The following is a 16,135-nucleotide window of genomic DNA, read 5'->3' on the forward strand; positions in this document are numbered from 1 at the left end:
CACATCCAATTGCTTTCAAAATTATTGAATGTGACGCATCTGATAAAGGTCTTGGTGGTATTCTAAAACAACAAATTGATTCAAAAGAACAATTACTCCGTTATACTTCCAAAGCGTGGAATCCAACTCAACTTAATTATTCAATGGTCAAAAAGGAACTATTAGCAATAGTCCACTGTGTGACTAAATTTCAAAGTGATATTTTAAATCAACATTTCTTAATACGTACGGACTGCAAGGCAGCCAAAGATATCTTGCAAAAAGATGTTCAAAATTTGGTTTCAAAACAAATATTTGCTCGATGGCAGGCTATTTTATCCGCCTTTGATTTTTCCATCGAACACCTTCCCGGATCTTCTAATTTCTTGCCTGATTTTTTAACCCGTGAATTTTTGCAGGGGGGCAACACTGACGCCAACGACGACTCCCTATTATCTCTTGCTCTTCAATTATTCCAAGAGAACCAAATCAATACTAATATTCTGTCTTCATCTGAAAACATGGGATCCCGTGGCACTTCTCGCAGGGATAAACAACCCATGAGAAATATAGTTCCTTATGAAGGAGAACCTTCACCTCTGAATATTCGTTCACCTTCACAGTCTCCAATACATCAAATTACTTATCCAGAAACACATGCTTCTACCCCTACATTCTCACCAGCTCAATCAAAATCTGCCTAGATATCCAATATCCCAAGATCTGTATACATAGAAAGAGCCTTCTTAATGGATATCACCATAGATGAACATCAGGTTCATATGGATCCAATCAAACTAGCACCCTTATACTTGTTGAACCATCTCAACCCTACCAATGGGGTTAAGACCAGAGAATACTATGAAGCCATACTCATGGAAACAGTGTCCATCTCTGTTGTCCATTACTTTCAGCAAAACACCAGAATAATTGCTTATTCTAAAGTTCAAATAAAGAAACTTCTTCCCTATGATGAGTGGGGTTGCAATCCCGCACAGGGAAAGAAATTACACAACCCAGAGTTTTCATACAAATATTTCAAATATGCCGAGTATATAGAAGCCTGGCACAAATTCTTTTACTACCAAAATCCAAACAATACACACAGCTGGTATCTTCAGTTCCGGCTGCCTGTTTTCGAAAGATTCCCCACATGGTTTCAAAAATGGTTCTTTGTGTGGGGCTCAACTTCTTTGGTTCTACCTCCTGCTTTCAAAAACCTGCAGGAACAATTTATGCAATACAATAATACTGATAATATGGTTGACACTCACCGTTATTTCATGGCCTTATATCAGATCCCATGGATCATGAAATGGGATTACACCATCTCATCCAATACCACAAATGACTATACTTATATCCCTCGTTTGGGAAAGACCATCTTTGTAAAATGGTGGGATATCTTCCAAATGGATCTCACCAAAACCACACCAAAAAGAATACATCCAAAAACACCTAAATACCAGGAAAACCCAAATACTGCAAACACCTCTTTTGACTTTCCAACCTACCTCCGAAACATGTTGCAAACCAATCCTAATGCCTCAAACGAAGAGTTAGAAAAACAAATGAAAGAGATTTTTGCTGAGGCTGGAAGAAAACCAACATCCTCTGAAGAAACCGTACAGTCGTCTCCACTCCACACTAATAAGTATCTTCAACTGAGCCAAGCTGTTCCAGAAGAAACTGATCCAGAGGAGACAGACCCAGAAGAAGACGACCCAGAAGAATTCAGCCAAAGACCATGAGTCTCCATCAAAGCTGGCACATAAACGACAAAAGCAATTGCCAATAAACTCCAAAATACTGTTCTCAGATTCTCAGCACCGACACATACGACAAGCAATAGTGGCCACGTCACCAACAGCTACAAACAACAGTGACCAAGTCACCGACAAAATATACTGTTCCAGATGCCCTACTGTAGCAATAATGCAATAAGGACAAAACTTGCACTGTACAAAGATGCTAAAAAGCATCCTTTTCTTCTTTTTTATTTTGTTTTTTATACTTTACCCCTGTGGCGCATCTTCTTTCTGTCTTCTCATCTTTGTCTTCTTCCTCGAGCTCTTTGTCCTCTTCCTCGACGCTCCTTTATTCTTTTCTTACCTCTGAAGCAAGCTCCCTCTATAAAAGGAGCTAACTCCCTTCATTCACGACAGGGTCTCTCACTTCTCTCTTCCCCTCTTCTACTCCCTTCCTCAGAGTCTCTCTCCGCTCACAACCTTCAACCTCTGCAACCTGCAACCTTCAACCTCTGCAACCTTCAACCTCTGCAACCTGCAATCTTCCTTCAACCTCTGCAACCTGCAACCTGCAACCTGCAACCTGCAACCTTCAACCTCTGCAACCTGCAACCTTCCTTCAACCTCTGCAAACCTGCAACAACCTTCAACCTTCAACCCTTGCAACCTTCAACTGATTCAAAACCCTTTTCTTAAAATCTCTTCTCTTGCAATAACCGCCTTCCAGACAATAGTGCAATCAGAGCTATCCTGACCTTCATAGCTCACAATATCAGGTTCTATCTTCATCTTTCTCAATTAATTATGTGTGACTGTAATCTCAAATCTCTACCCTCATACTGCCCACATCACTGAAAACTGTTTTTCAGCTATTGTGTGTGCACACAGTAAGTTTCTCTATGATATACTGCTTCCCTTTATTCACTGTGATACTCTGTAATATACCTTCCCTCTTTTCTAAAAAATACTCTCTATCCCTTCTATGTAAGATATCCTGCTCTGATACTCTCTGTTCTCTGTTATCTGCTCTCTCTAAGCTGCTTTCTCTGTTCTTCTCTGCCTTCTTTCTAGCCTTTAGCTTTTACTATCGCCATAATATCAGGGTGTAATATTTATGTATAAAGTTTCTATGTGAAAGTTCTATTTCTGTGTGTAATATTTCTGTATAAGGTTTCTGTACTACAAGTTTCTGATAATACAATGTGTGTTTCAGTTATACTATCTGTTTACCTATAATCATGCAATTTAAGATTCTGTTCAATGTTAAAGTAGGAGAACATAGTTATGCTCAGTGGATTGTTTTAGATATTTCACTATTTCCTCTAATAGGAATAGTTCTATTCATCCTTAACTATTATAGGATTTTACAAGAAATAATTAAATACAACAGTTTGATATTTACCTACCTATTATAAGAAAAAATTTCAAGAAAAGATCTAAGTCAAATAGTATAAACAATAACAATAATCGAAAGCTGACAGTACTGTAGATCCAGGCCGAAGTTGGTATCAGAGCCATACAGTAAAACTGTCAAAGTTACAACAGTAGAACTGTTCAACAGTGAAACTGTGTAAACAGTTAAACTGTCAAAACAGGAAACCTGTTCTTTTTACCGCAATAAGTAGTAAGAGATAGAAGTTACATCTTGACTAGCGAAACTAAGTTAAATTTACATCCTAGAAAGTTGGTCCGAGAATTAAGGCAAGAGACAAGTGAACGCCTATTGCAAAGTACCGCCAAGGCCAGGAAGAGCCGCTTAGGGAAAACGCTGGGCCACTGAATGTCCAGATTGTCATTATCCGCAACCTACGGATGGCAAATTTAATAAGGAATCTAACTAGTAAAAATACAACTTCATCTCAAACACTTAGAGTAAAAAACAAGGAACAAATAGTTATAGATGACATTGAACATAATATTCAAAATTGGAACATACCTAAAGTACCAATTCATGACATTTATAATAAAGGATCATTCAGATTCAAGATGGGTTATGCCATCAAGACTGTAGAAGAAAGTTTGTCAGTCACTCAAAACCAGGAAGACTTTCATCTACTGTCAAAGAAAATAATTGAAAAACATAAGGAACATAATTACAAATATTTACATATTGGATTAATTCAAATAGCCGTAAAACCTTTGACCCGATTAGGGTTGAACACTTCTGTGCTTGTATGCCTAAGAGATACAAGACACAAAATATTCACAGACTCGCTACTTGGCATGGTCGAATCCAGCCTTTGTAGTGGTCCTATATATTTTAACTGTTTTCCAAATTTTTCTGTTTCTTTGACTGACCCAAATATACTAGATATATTAACAATTAATTTAAAAACACATGGATTTTATATGACCTAAGGATCTCAAAAATTAAGCAATAGTAAATGGATTTACTGGCTCGTTACGAGGATGGTGGGATTTTTATGTAGATGATGAAACCAAACACAGAATCCTCAATAATACTAGACAATGGACAGCCAGAAATGAACAAAACCAAGAAATATTATATACAGAAAGTGATGTTGTCAATACTCTAATATATACCATCACACTCCACTTTGTAGGAAGTACAGCTTTACTTGCAACAAGATCGGAAGACTTGTTATCTAATTTACGTTGTCCTACCTTATCTCATTATAAGTGGTATAAAGATGTATTTTTCTCACGCCTATTAATAAGAGAAAATTGTCAACTAGACCACTGGAAAGAAAAATTTATAGCTGGTCTATCATACTTGTTTGCTGAAAAAGTCAAGGAAAGATTAAGGAAAAAACATAATGGAATCATTGTCTATTCATCTTATACTCTCGGAGAACTCTCCGCAGAAAATATGTGCTAAAGGTCTAGCCTTGTGCACAGATATGAAATTAAAAAGACAATTAGATAAGCAAAAGATCACTAAGAGAAAAGAGCTTGGTGACTTCTGTGAACAATTCGGATATTACCTTGATAAAAACAATAAGCCGGACAAGCTCTATAAAAAAAAGAAAAAATACAAAAAAGAAAAATATAAATCCAAAAATAAGGATAAAGACAAAAAGTACTATAAAAAATCTAAAAGAAAACTAATCAAAAAATTTTCTCCCAATACAAAGAAAAAGAGAAAATTACCAGTATGTTATAAGTGTGGTAAAATAGGATATTATAAACACCAGTGCAAATTAAAAAAGAAAATAGAATCATTAAATATAGATGAATCAATAAAATCTCAAATATATAATATCTTTGATTATGAATCTTCATCTACCACCTCATCTGATTCTTATATTGATCACATACAAGACGAGGATCTCATGTGGACAGACTCCTCTGACTCCACTGATGTTTCAGCAACACAATCATCCAGCTCAAAAGATGGAGATTGTCGTTGTCCAATACCAACACATAATGTACACACACTCACGCAAGAAGATAATTTTATTCTAGATATTATTGATAAAATAGTTGATCCAGATGAAAAAAGATCTGTTATTACTCAATTCATTAATATTACAAAAAATAAAGCAAAATCAATTCCTCTTAATAAAACCCCTGATGAATATAACTTTGCTTCAATAATGAAAAGAGTAAATGATCAACACACTTCTCAACAAAAAGAGCCGACCATTTCAGATCTGAAACAAGAAATTAAAGAAATAAAAACTGAAATAGTTCAATTAAAAACTAGAATTAAATCATTAGAATTACAACAAATGTCTCAACAAGAATCAGACACAGATGAAATAGATTTTGATGAATTAATGAAAGTTAATCCATCATCAGATATTCCTGAATCCTCATAAGCCAGAGAAATACCTCCTCCTTCTGTGAATTTAATAAATCAAATAGTAGTGCAAAAATGGTTTGTCCATGTTAAAATAATTGTTGCTTCAGATTATAGTTTTGAAACAGCAGCCTTAATAGATTCCGGAGCTGACTTAAACTGTATCAATGAAGGACTTGTACCGTCAAAATATTTTGACAAACTACTCAAATACTAAATACAGCAGATGAAAGTAGATTATTTATTAAATATAAATTATCTAATGCTTCTGTTTGTAATAATCACCAATGCATAGAAACATCATTCATAATGGTAAAAAGATTAAGCCAAGCAGTAATACTTAGAATACCATTTCTTACTTTGCTATATCCTTTAACAATAAACGAAACAGGAATATCTTCAATCATTCAAAATATTCCAGTACAATTTAATTTTATACATAAACCAAAATTGAAAGAACTCAATAGTGTCAAGAGTCAATTACAAAACAAAGAAAAATTTCTTTGTACTCTCAAACAAGAAATTAAATATAAGCTGATTGAAGAACAATTACAAATTTCTTCAATACAACAAAAGATTCAAACATTACAACAACAAGTAGAAACTTCAATTTGTAGTGAACATCCTAATGCTTTTTGGGAAAAAAAAAAGCATAATATAAGTTTACCTTATGAACCAGGGTTTGATGAAAAACAAATCCCTACAAAAGCTAGACCAATACAAATGAATACTATCCTCTTAGATATGTGTCGAAAAGAAATCGAAAAGATATGTTTAAATACATTAAACATAAAATAATAGAAAATAAATATAGATACGTCATATTGATCAATAAAATATATAACATCACAAATTAATTTTCTAAAAATATTTCCTCTAACTAAAGTCATAAAAATTTATTTTGAAAGTATAAAATATGACTATGTAAAACTATTTCTTAAATAATAATTAGTGATTTCAATTTAAATATAGATCTTAGTTAACTCTAAATATGATTGGACATCAGGGAAAAGAAATAGAATGACATTTAATGATAAATAATACAATTTAATCAAAATAAAAAATAATAAAAGATGTAGATTTCTAAAAATTCATTTAGATAAATTTTAAGATTTAGCTAAATTTCAAGATAAACACAATATAATACTAATAAATAATCAGTTACACTTAATATACCTTTTTAGTCGCGTCTAATCCCCTAACGTAACTTATTTTTTACCTAAAACAATTTTTTCTAGTTTTTAAATTTAACCTCACAAATTAGTTGGAATTATGCATAGAGATGCTTGAAAGGATTTTATAGCACAAAAAGAATATAAAAAAGAACAAGAAATTATCACAATAGAAGAATGTTATTCCAAATTCTTGTCATATTAAAAGCATGTGATTCCAAATCAAGAGTCAAAGGCATGCAAAAGGTTTGGTGAGTTCATATGCCTTATACATTTATAAATTTAAACTATATATTAGTGGGAATTTTATTTGCATCCAGTGATTCAAAAAGCGAACTGCACAACGCCTAGGCGATCCAGAAGGCCTGGGCACATCGCACAAGCCTAAGGACCAATATGGGCGGCAGTCCTGGGCGGCCGCTTAAGTGGTACAGAACCTGCCTAGGAGGGCGCCCAACGCCCAGCCCAGGGCGGCAGCCTAGGGTCCACGTCCCGGCTAGGCGGTACGAAACTCGCTTAGGTGGGCACCCCACCTAGGTGATATGGAACCCGCCTAGGCGGGCGCCCCGCTCAGAGGCGGAATTTTTTTTTGGAATTGATTTTTTAAAAAATATAAAGGTTAGAAGGATGGTTTTAAGGTCATTTGAAACCTAAAACTTATTCGAGCCCATTTTAGAGAGAAAAAACCTAAAAAACATTAGTTCTTTAGGATCATTTGAAACCTAAAACTTATTGGAACCCATTTTACAAAAAAAAAACCTTAAAAAAAAACTCGCTTTTAATCATTTTTTTAGGATCATTTGAAACCTAAAACTTATTAGAGCCTATTTTAGAAGGAAAAAGCTTTAAAAAAACTAGTTTTTCGTAATTTTTTTAGGATCGAAAGGTTTCTCAAAGTTTGAAAAAAATTGATCAAAATATTACCCATTGATATTAGATTTAATTTTTGATGTTTTATAAATCTATTGGGTTTTTTTAGAAGATTTTGAATCCTTAGGATCATTTTTGAAGTGGAAGTTTGAAGATTGAACAATCAAACTCAAAGTAAGTGCCCTAAATACCTAATTTTTATTTTTTATATTATATATCTTTTTTTTTTATTCAAATGGACATCCTGGATTCAACTGGGCCGCCTAAGACCCGCCTAACACTTTTTGAAACATTATTTGCATCATATTTTGGTACAATAATGTATGTGCAAATGGTTAAAATTAGCAATCCCCAACATGATCCTTGGGGTGGATCATCCACCCCATCGATCCAAGTTTTGAAACATGGGCTACAGCTATATGTGTTACTAGAAAGGCATGACTTATTGTCACCGTATCCATCCTATAAACTTGTGCACCTCGCAACTATATTATATACCAAAACCAAAGGATACAAAGTATTCAACTTAAACTTTACAACACAAAGTTTACTACATCATAAACTATTTGAAGAGAGAGAGAGAGCTCTTTTTAAAGAGAATTCAAATCAACTTTTGACTTTTTGCAAATTGTGGATAGACAAAGAAGGAACTACCAAAAAATTAACTCCAATGTGTTGATTTTGAAAAAAAAATTATACAAAAGACGTGGCCTATATAAGATCTTAAAAAATGCACGAACACTATTTATAAGATCTCTTCTTTCTTATTCCATGTTGAATTTCCTAAACATTTATTTAAATGGGCTTCCTAAGCATAGAGGAAGAGACTTCAAGACATGAATTATAACATGAATACGTCCAATAAAAAAATAAAATAAAAGAAAGAGAAACCGCCTAAATGAAGGAAGATGGGTTTAGAGAGAGTAACCAAATCAGAAAGTTTATCTATTTCTCTCTCTTACTCCCTTTCTCTTCCTACAAATTCCTCAACTAGCTCTCTAACCTCAGACAATTCTTATAATCTGTAATAACATTTCAAAGAAAGAGAGTGCCCATGTAAAGCTTGCGGTCGTACAAATGCCAAAAACATGTTTTCTAGAAGTGTGGTTCCAGTGTATTATAATGACACAGACATGAAATCATACCCCTATGCACACACATCCCAAAAGATTTTATGCACCAGCGGGAGCATATACCATCCATTTACTCCCTCAGGTAAAATGCAATCTAAGAGTAATTTTAAGATCCCAAATTTTGGAGATGTAACGTCACATCAATTGATAGACTAACTTCAAAGAAGAGAAGTTCCAAATCGCACTCTCCATGCACATGAAAAACAAAAAACAAAAATCTCAAGAATGAAGAGAGACTGCCCAATTTTTTGAGGGTGAGATCTAAGTGTTAGAAAACTTCAAATTCAGATGTTCTCTTTTGAAAATAATCATCTAGATTAATGAGCATACTGCAACATGAGGCACTTTCATACTCCCATTAAAGAGACGTATTCGAAAATGAGCTTTTTAATACTACGACCTCCTATAACCGGATGAGAGACTGCATTATCATGCTTGAGATGGAAACTGGTTCCACCCTAGCAACTCATGTAGATATTGCAAACTCGTTATTCCATTATCAAGACCTTCTAAATCCCGTAAATCCAACCCCTTCCTTTAACACTAGCAATCACTTCACTTTCCAAATCTCCTACTCCTACCCAATAGCTCCCCTTCCACACCACCACCCTCCCCCGCCCCCCACTTTCCCCCCCAAAAAAAAAAAAAAAAACAAAAAAACAAAACAGGATCTCCTGATCCCACCCCTCTCCATCATGCACCCATGCTACCTCTGGGCCAACTTCGCTCCCGACCTTTTTACAGTCTTGGAGATCAACTGATCTCTGTACACTATAATGTTTTTCCCATAAAGCTAGTGTTTGGAAAATGTGGATGAGGTGAAAGAGGGAGTCTTTCGTATCTCATTTGGCAATGCACCAGTCCACATGCCCACCCAACCTCATTCTGTCAGCATTATGGAAGATTGTGGGTGGCAATGTCGTCATGGCCATGCAAGATTTCTACAGGTTAGGCAAGATATTTTGCTATATTAAATATTCTTTCATCCACCTTATATCTGAAATGGCTGATCCATCTCAAGAAGCTAATTTTTCAAGCCTCCACAACATCTGAAATCAGTTCCTTAGTAAAGTCATGGTTCAGAAATCGGTATCTATCCTTACTAAGATCATTACCGGCTTAGAGTGGTGCAGATGACAAAATAAACCTTATGAAAACTTGATGCAAACTTTGCTTATTCTCTGACTCCCCCAATGTCTGAGTTAAAATAGATCAGAAGGGAAACCACGGACCAATCCTCCCAACCTTCAACTGTCCATGTTTCAATTCAAAAATTCACATTTTACAAGAAAAAGATTTATGGGTTGGTGCTTGTATGTCCTCTACTTCTTCGACACTTGTCATAAGTAGATACTCTTAAGTGTTTCTTTCCACACACTCACGGCCTTCACCAAGAGGCCTGTCTCACTTCCTTTTCACCCATGTCACTGAGGACTTAGATGTAAGCTCTGACCCCTTTCCCTTGCCTTTTCACTGAAGTCCTTTAGATGTAAGCCATCTGATTCAATTCGCTTTTGCTCTATTTACCTTGTCCTTCCGCCTTGTCTTTCCCATCGCCAACTTGCTTTATACTGATTTTATTATTCTCTCATGCAACTTGCCCATAATCTTCATTAGTTTGAACTAGGTCCCCAGCCAATTCTATAAACGATAAAAAGGGCTGTGTTTTTCTTTCCCAATTTTGTATCTTATGGCAAGATGGGCATCCTAAGCTTCCTTGGTCTTTTCAAGGGTGCCTTCCCGTCCATATAACTAGGTCTGCATACTTTTGTTGGGTATTCTAGGCATCCCATGTGCAGTATTGGACCCCAGCTTTCCTTCAACCTTTGAGTACTAGACCTCTAACTTTTGATGTCCACACCAAATTTACTAATGGATCATCACTATATCGTAGCTTCTTTTCATTCAACTTCCCAGAATGAAAATTTGTATCAAGAATCCCATCATTAGATCCCTTTCTATTGAAGGATCCCCAGCCAGTCCCATAAATCATAAGGTTTGTACTGTCCTCTCCCAGTTTGTATCTTATGGCAAGATTCAAATCCTAAGCCTCCTTGGTCTTTTCAATGGTGTCTTCCTCTCCATATAACTCTGTGTGCCTATTTGTACGGACTTCCTGGCAACCCACGTGCTGGAGACACAGCTTTCCTTCAATCTTCACCCAAACTTACTTGATCTAACCTTAATGGATCACCAGTATAATCGCTTGTTTTCATCTACCTCCCACATAAGACCAAACTGTATCAAAAACTCATCATAAGAGACTTCCTATTGAAGGGTCTCCAATGTGAAAAACCTACCCCACCGGTCAAGTAGGCACCTTTCAAGGAAGGTGGACTTAGTGCTGAAAAATTGGACATCAATATCTTGAGCAACTTCTTGTACATTCTGAGTGAACTCTTCTCCTTTGGGGACAATATTACAAGCTTGGTATCACAACAACTCCTTTAACAACCTCGGAGATGGAAAGGGGATGCCATGAATTTTGCAATCCTCCAATCAGGACCGTGATACAAGCTTGGCAGGCAGTTTTCTCCTACTCATTTTTGATACAACACTCGGCTCTTGTATAGTATACAGTAGCTTATGGATTATTGTTCCTTTCTTCTCATTTATTCTATCTAGAGCCACAAAAGTCATTTATTTATTCGAACCGCTCATCTCTAGTTCAGACGCTATCAATGAACTGTAACCATAACGAGTGTATGGGATTTGATTGACTCAAAATATTTTGGTTTGTACAAAATGGGTCTGAAAAAATATTTGAAAACAAGCATTAGGAAGTAGGAACAGTCCCATATTGGTAAACAGCAAAGAAGCTCTTGGGGATTAAAATTTTAAATAGTATTTGTCATTGTTTAGACACCTGGGGGACTCTAAGAGAGAGAGAGAGAGAGACAGAGAGAGAGAGAGAGGGAAATTCGGGGCTTTCTCAGGTGCTTCAAACTCTTTAGTTCGTTTCACACAAACAAGTATGCATGTGCCCATAGCGTGGGGCTCAGGCTCTACAGCACCCTTAAAAATGAGATGTTTGGTCACTCCCAGTTTTCTAAAAACCCACAAAGTAAAAATTCGAAAAATAAATGTTTGAAATGTAACTGCGATCCTTGGGAAAGACCAAGGAGCCCACTAAGTAAGCTTGCTTGAATTGATGAACCCACAAACCACGTTCATTCTCTTCTCAACATAAGGAATGGCTCAAAAGTTAGTAGTCCTACGATTCTTGGTTTCATGCTACCTGTGAGCAGAGTTATCCTTTGCTCGACAAGGATAGAGTTGGTGTGAGCAGTTCTTGGTCATATATTTGGTCCATCCAAGTGCGACCCTTCTTTTAAGAAACTCTCCGAGAAGATCCAATCTCTTCAAAGGGAACGAACCATCTCCCTTGGCATAAACTACACTAGTGATAGATTCAATAGCCAAATTTTTTTCCCCTACAAGTGATTAAAATCTTCTGGAAGAGCATCATGAAGGGGGGTCGTAATTGCATTTTAAACCTTTTCTTTCCAAAGTTTTACTTTGTGAGTTTTTAAAAGCCCAAAGTGACCAAACTATTGGTTTTTTTTAGGGCCTCTACAAGCTCAAGCTCAAGCCAGACCAGGCCGTGCAGTGGCCATGATCATGCAGTTTTATTATAATCATAAGCTTATATGCTCATCTATATCACCTTGCACAACAAAAAATCTGCCCCAAAATTCTACGTTAGGTATGCAATAAGGCTTGCTGCTAGAAGTTGTCTTTTCAGGAATAATAGTGAAAGCCAATAAGTTGATAACAGATCCTCTGAAAATGTCTCTTCTATAAACCATTGGAATGTAGATTAGTCATCATTCACTTCCACCTTGTTTGAGCCTAGGGACATAATCTACCTTGCTATGAAATGGTTCAAAAAGAGGTTCAGGTCCAAGACCTTATCAGCACATTGAAGCAAGAGTTAATTCATCTCCCATGGAAACATGGTTGGAAAGAAATGAGCCATTAACTGCAATGTTGCTCACCATGCCACTACATCAGCGACATCCACAATCCAGTTTGCTCTTAGGTATGAACTTGACAATCGTCCCCTATTTTTTTTCTTTGATAATGTTAACTTTCTGATAATTGTCTGCGTTCCATTATACTCCTAGACGTGCTGTTTCACACTAGAAAATTTATTCGGGATATGACATACAAAAAGAGAATAAAGCACTCAGTGAAGCAAAAAGTGATTTCTCCAAAATACTCATGGCCTCGAAATAATCCATAAAGAACTGGCCCCTGGATTTCTGATAATATTTCATTTTACAATCACCTGACGGCTGATGGAAAACAGAGATATAAAATCAAAAGGAATATAAGAACATAGACTTCAAGCTATATAAGCAAATGTGTCCTGCTTCTAACTTGCATTGACTAGCATATTACAACATAAATTGGCTCACAAACAACCACATCATCGTAATTCCATTTCTGATTTCTCATGATAGTAATTGTAGTGTAAAATTATTCCTAACATGCCTATAAAGACATCAGATTAACTAAAGTACAAACAGTGGCACCACCAACAAGCTTAGTTAATAGACAGACAATGTAAGATGCAAGTAATGATCAGAATCCAACAACCATTTTTAGCTATGATCAAGACAACAAAAAGAATTTACTAAAGAGGAAAAGGTTGCATCAATGGATTAGGAGGCGAAACTAGATGTAAGTGGGACTGCAATAAGGAGCTTTCTTAGAAGTTGTCAGATATTTTTATAAGGTGAAAAACACAGTTGTCTCTACAAGTTGTGCAAAAAAATGGCCCATAATTCTAAGGAGTCCAAGAGAAATCCATAGTGACAATTGCAACATTTTCACCAATTACAAGAACCAATGCATAAGTGATGAAGATGAAGATCCAAATACAACAAAACCAAAAGCCGTGCTCTATCGTAATATCTATTTAAATAGAATGAGTTGAACCAATTTTACCTTTTAATAGCACCATAAGCATGGCTTCCCATTACCAACAAATCTGCATGTAATTTAGTGGTCATTTCACATATAAGCTCCTTTGGATCACCCACAACAACCTTTGTCTCAACATTTACCTGAAACGTGAACCAATTCGATCATCTTAACATCCATAATTCAAAGTATTATACAGCTACATAAACCCATAAATGAAATAAAGACTAAATAACAAATCAAAGCTCAGCTCACATTTTTCCCAGAACATATTCCCACGGCATGAGAAATGATCGCGTTGCTGATACGTTTCTGGTGAGCCTCGATAGCAGCAGCAAAAGCAGGAACTTCAACGTAAGCTAAAAAATAGAAAACAGTATAGAATTAAAAAAAATAAAGAACTAAGTATATACTTTCCATCAACAATAAAAAAGACTGAAATTTTCTACAAAAAATGCAAATAAAGACTCCATTAATTTAGCAGAAGCACAAATCACAATATGTACATGTCCTAGAGAAAAGCAATCACAGAAAAACTCTTAAGAGGAAATAATAGAGAAAAACAACTCATCAAACAGATATATATATATATATATATATATATATATATATATATATATATATATATATATATATATATATATATATAGAGAGAGAGAGAGAGAGAGGGGGAGGATAGAGAGTATTACCAAATAAAAATAAACCTAGACAGATATTAGAGATAAATACCATAATAATCGGTAAGCTGGTATTGGGAATAAATAACAGTTGAAAGAAATCAAATTCAGTAAGATTTTTTATAATGAATTTGCAAAATTACCAAAATAAAAATTGCAGAGAAGGACTAAAACAGAAAATAACTAACTACCATTCAAATCTCAGATGATATCGATAAATCCATTTAGAAGAAATTGAAGAAAGAGTGACCAATAGATGTCAAAGATTTACAAAGGAGTCAAATTGGATCAAACGAAAAGGGAAGAGAAATTCAAACCAGATGTCCATGTAAGTATCAAAGGATTACAACATCCAGAAACCCAAAAAAAAAAAAAAAAAGATAATTTGAATCATACAAATGGAAATATCGAGAGAGAGATTCCGGTTCGATAAATTGGAGAGAGATAGAGAGGGGGAGAGAGAGAGAGAGCAATTCAATAGATAGAGAGAAGGGCTTACTGGGTCCACCAAAGGGGATGCCACCTGGGTTGAGGCCAGCAGCAATGTTAGGAGGGGACTGAACGTGAAGGATTACCAGTTTCCCTGCATCGTCCGAACCTGGACTTGACGGCGGTCGAAGCTTTAGGTTATTGAGGGCCCATCCTAACGCATTCATGCTTTCCTCTCCGCCATCAACCGCTGCCACTACGCACCCTAGCTTTCCATCCATAGCTTCTCTCTCTCCACAAAGGAATCGATCATCAAAAAAATTTCTCTCAAATCTCAATGACAGAGAAACAAATATCTCTCAACAAAAAGGAATCCAGGATGAAATACAATCTCTCTCTCTCTAAATTACAGGACTATCCTCTTTCTCTCTCAATAAAATACAGGAATGAGGTTTCGCTTCCCCCTGCTTTTTAAAAAACCATCGAGCTGACCTGGAGGCGCATATGTGCACGCACGTGGGTATTCGGCTTTCGTGAATAAAACCGCAGAGGTTCTGCGCTGCAAAAATATTCTCCGTAAAAAATAAATAAATAAATAAATAAAAACAAAAATGAAATAGCTTATAAAAGATTTGATATTTTAAAATGCACAATTAAGGTGCAATTCTAAGATCTTTAGGAAATGGTCTTTTGATGTTAAGAAACTATCTAATCGATAACCTCGACATCAAGATTATAGATATGGAGAAAAAAAAGAGATATTAGGTCTTTAAAATAATGCATCTTGCGACACATTATATGAACAGTCTATTTCAAAATTTTTATGGGCTTAAGAAAAGTAACAAGGGAAAAGTTCATATAAAGTTCCAACCTTATATCACTTCTAAAATCCATTGAAAAAGATTATTTTAATGTTGAAAACCCTGCAATTGATCATCTCGATATTGAGATATATAGAGATAGAAAGAAAATAATTTCGACTCCCAAAAATAGTGCATCTTGCAACATATTATCTAGACCCTCTATTTTCTAAGTTTTTATATAATTATCAATCTACCTGACTTCCAACTGGTGTCGGTCCAACACAAAAATGTGTTGGACTAGTATAAGTTGAATTAGAGCCGGTTCGACCCAAAAAATATGTTCAACTTCTATACAAGTTGTGGCACAAAAATGTATGTGACCAACACACGTTGAATATAGAGCTGGTCTGGCACAAAAAATGCGTCGAACTGGCTCTTTACAAGTTGTGCTTGTTCGACACGTTTTGTGTCAGTTTGGCTTAGAAAGATAATCGATAAGAGAGTATTTTGGTAAAAATAAATAGATAAACTTTTGTATTCGAGGGGGTGGCTGAAAAAAAGAAAAAAGTATTAGGATTAACACCTATGAGAAAATTTGCTTAAAAGCCTCAAATTTCAAGTCCTAAAGACCA

The 16,135-nt window shown here is 35.5% G+C and overlaps 1 protein-coding gene across 6 annotated transcripts in view; it reads right to left on the reverse strand.

The window, feature by feature from the left end:
* LOC18431011 (Adenine nucleotide alpha hydrolases-like superfamily protein) overlaps nucleotides 1-15,140 on the reverse strand; it is a 42,561-nt gene extending 27,421 nt beyond the window's left edge. For 4 of the 6 annotated variants that reach the window (XR_002280405.2, XR_016054638.1, XM_011623863.3 and 1 more), the window contains exons 1-3: nucleotides 14,771-15,140; nucleotides 13,850-13,953; nucleotides 13,619-13,737 (exon numbers count right to left, since the gene is read on the reverse strand). Coding sequence is in view for 3 of the 6 variants with exons in the window: in XM_011623863.3 (XP_011622165.1) it covers nucleotides 13,619-13,737; nucleotides 13,850-13,953; nucleotides 14,771-14,981 (434 nt within the window). In the remaining 3 variants the exon portion in view is untranslated. Of the gene's footprint in view, nucleotides 1-3,461; nucleotides 3,534-13,618; nucleotides 13,738-13,849; nucleotides 13,954-14,770 lie in introns of all 6 variants that reach the window. The other 2 variants (XR_016054637.1, XM_088865426.1) reach the window with 1 other exon arrangement.
* Nucleotides 15,141-16,135: the final 995 nt, after the last annotated feature.

This window comes from Amborella trichopoda, chromosome 4, assembly GCF_054954075.1.
Source record: "Amborella trichopoda isolate Santa Cruz 75 chromosome 4, AtrichopodaSantaCruz75HAP2 v2.0, whole genome shotgun sequence".
Lineage (NCBI taxonomy): Eukaryota > Viridiplantae > Streptophyta > Magnoliopsida > Amborellales > Amborellaceae > Amborella > Amborella trichopoda.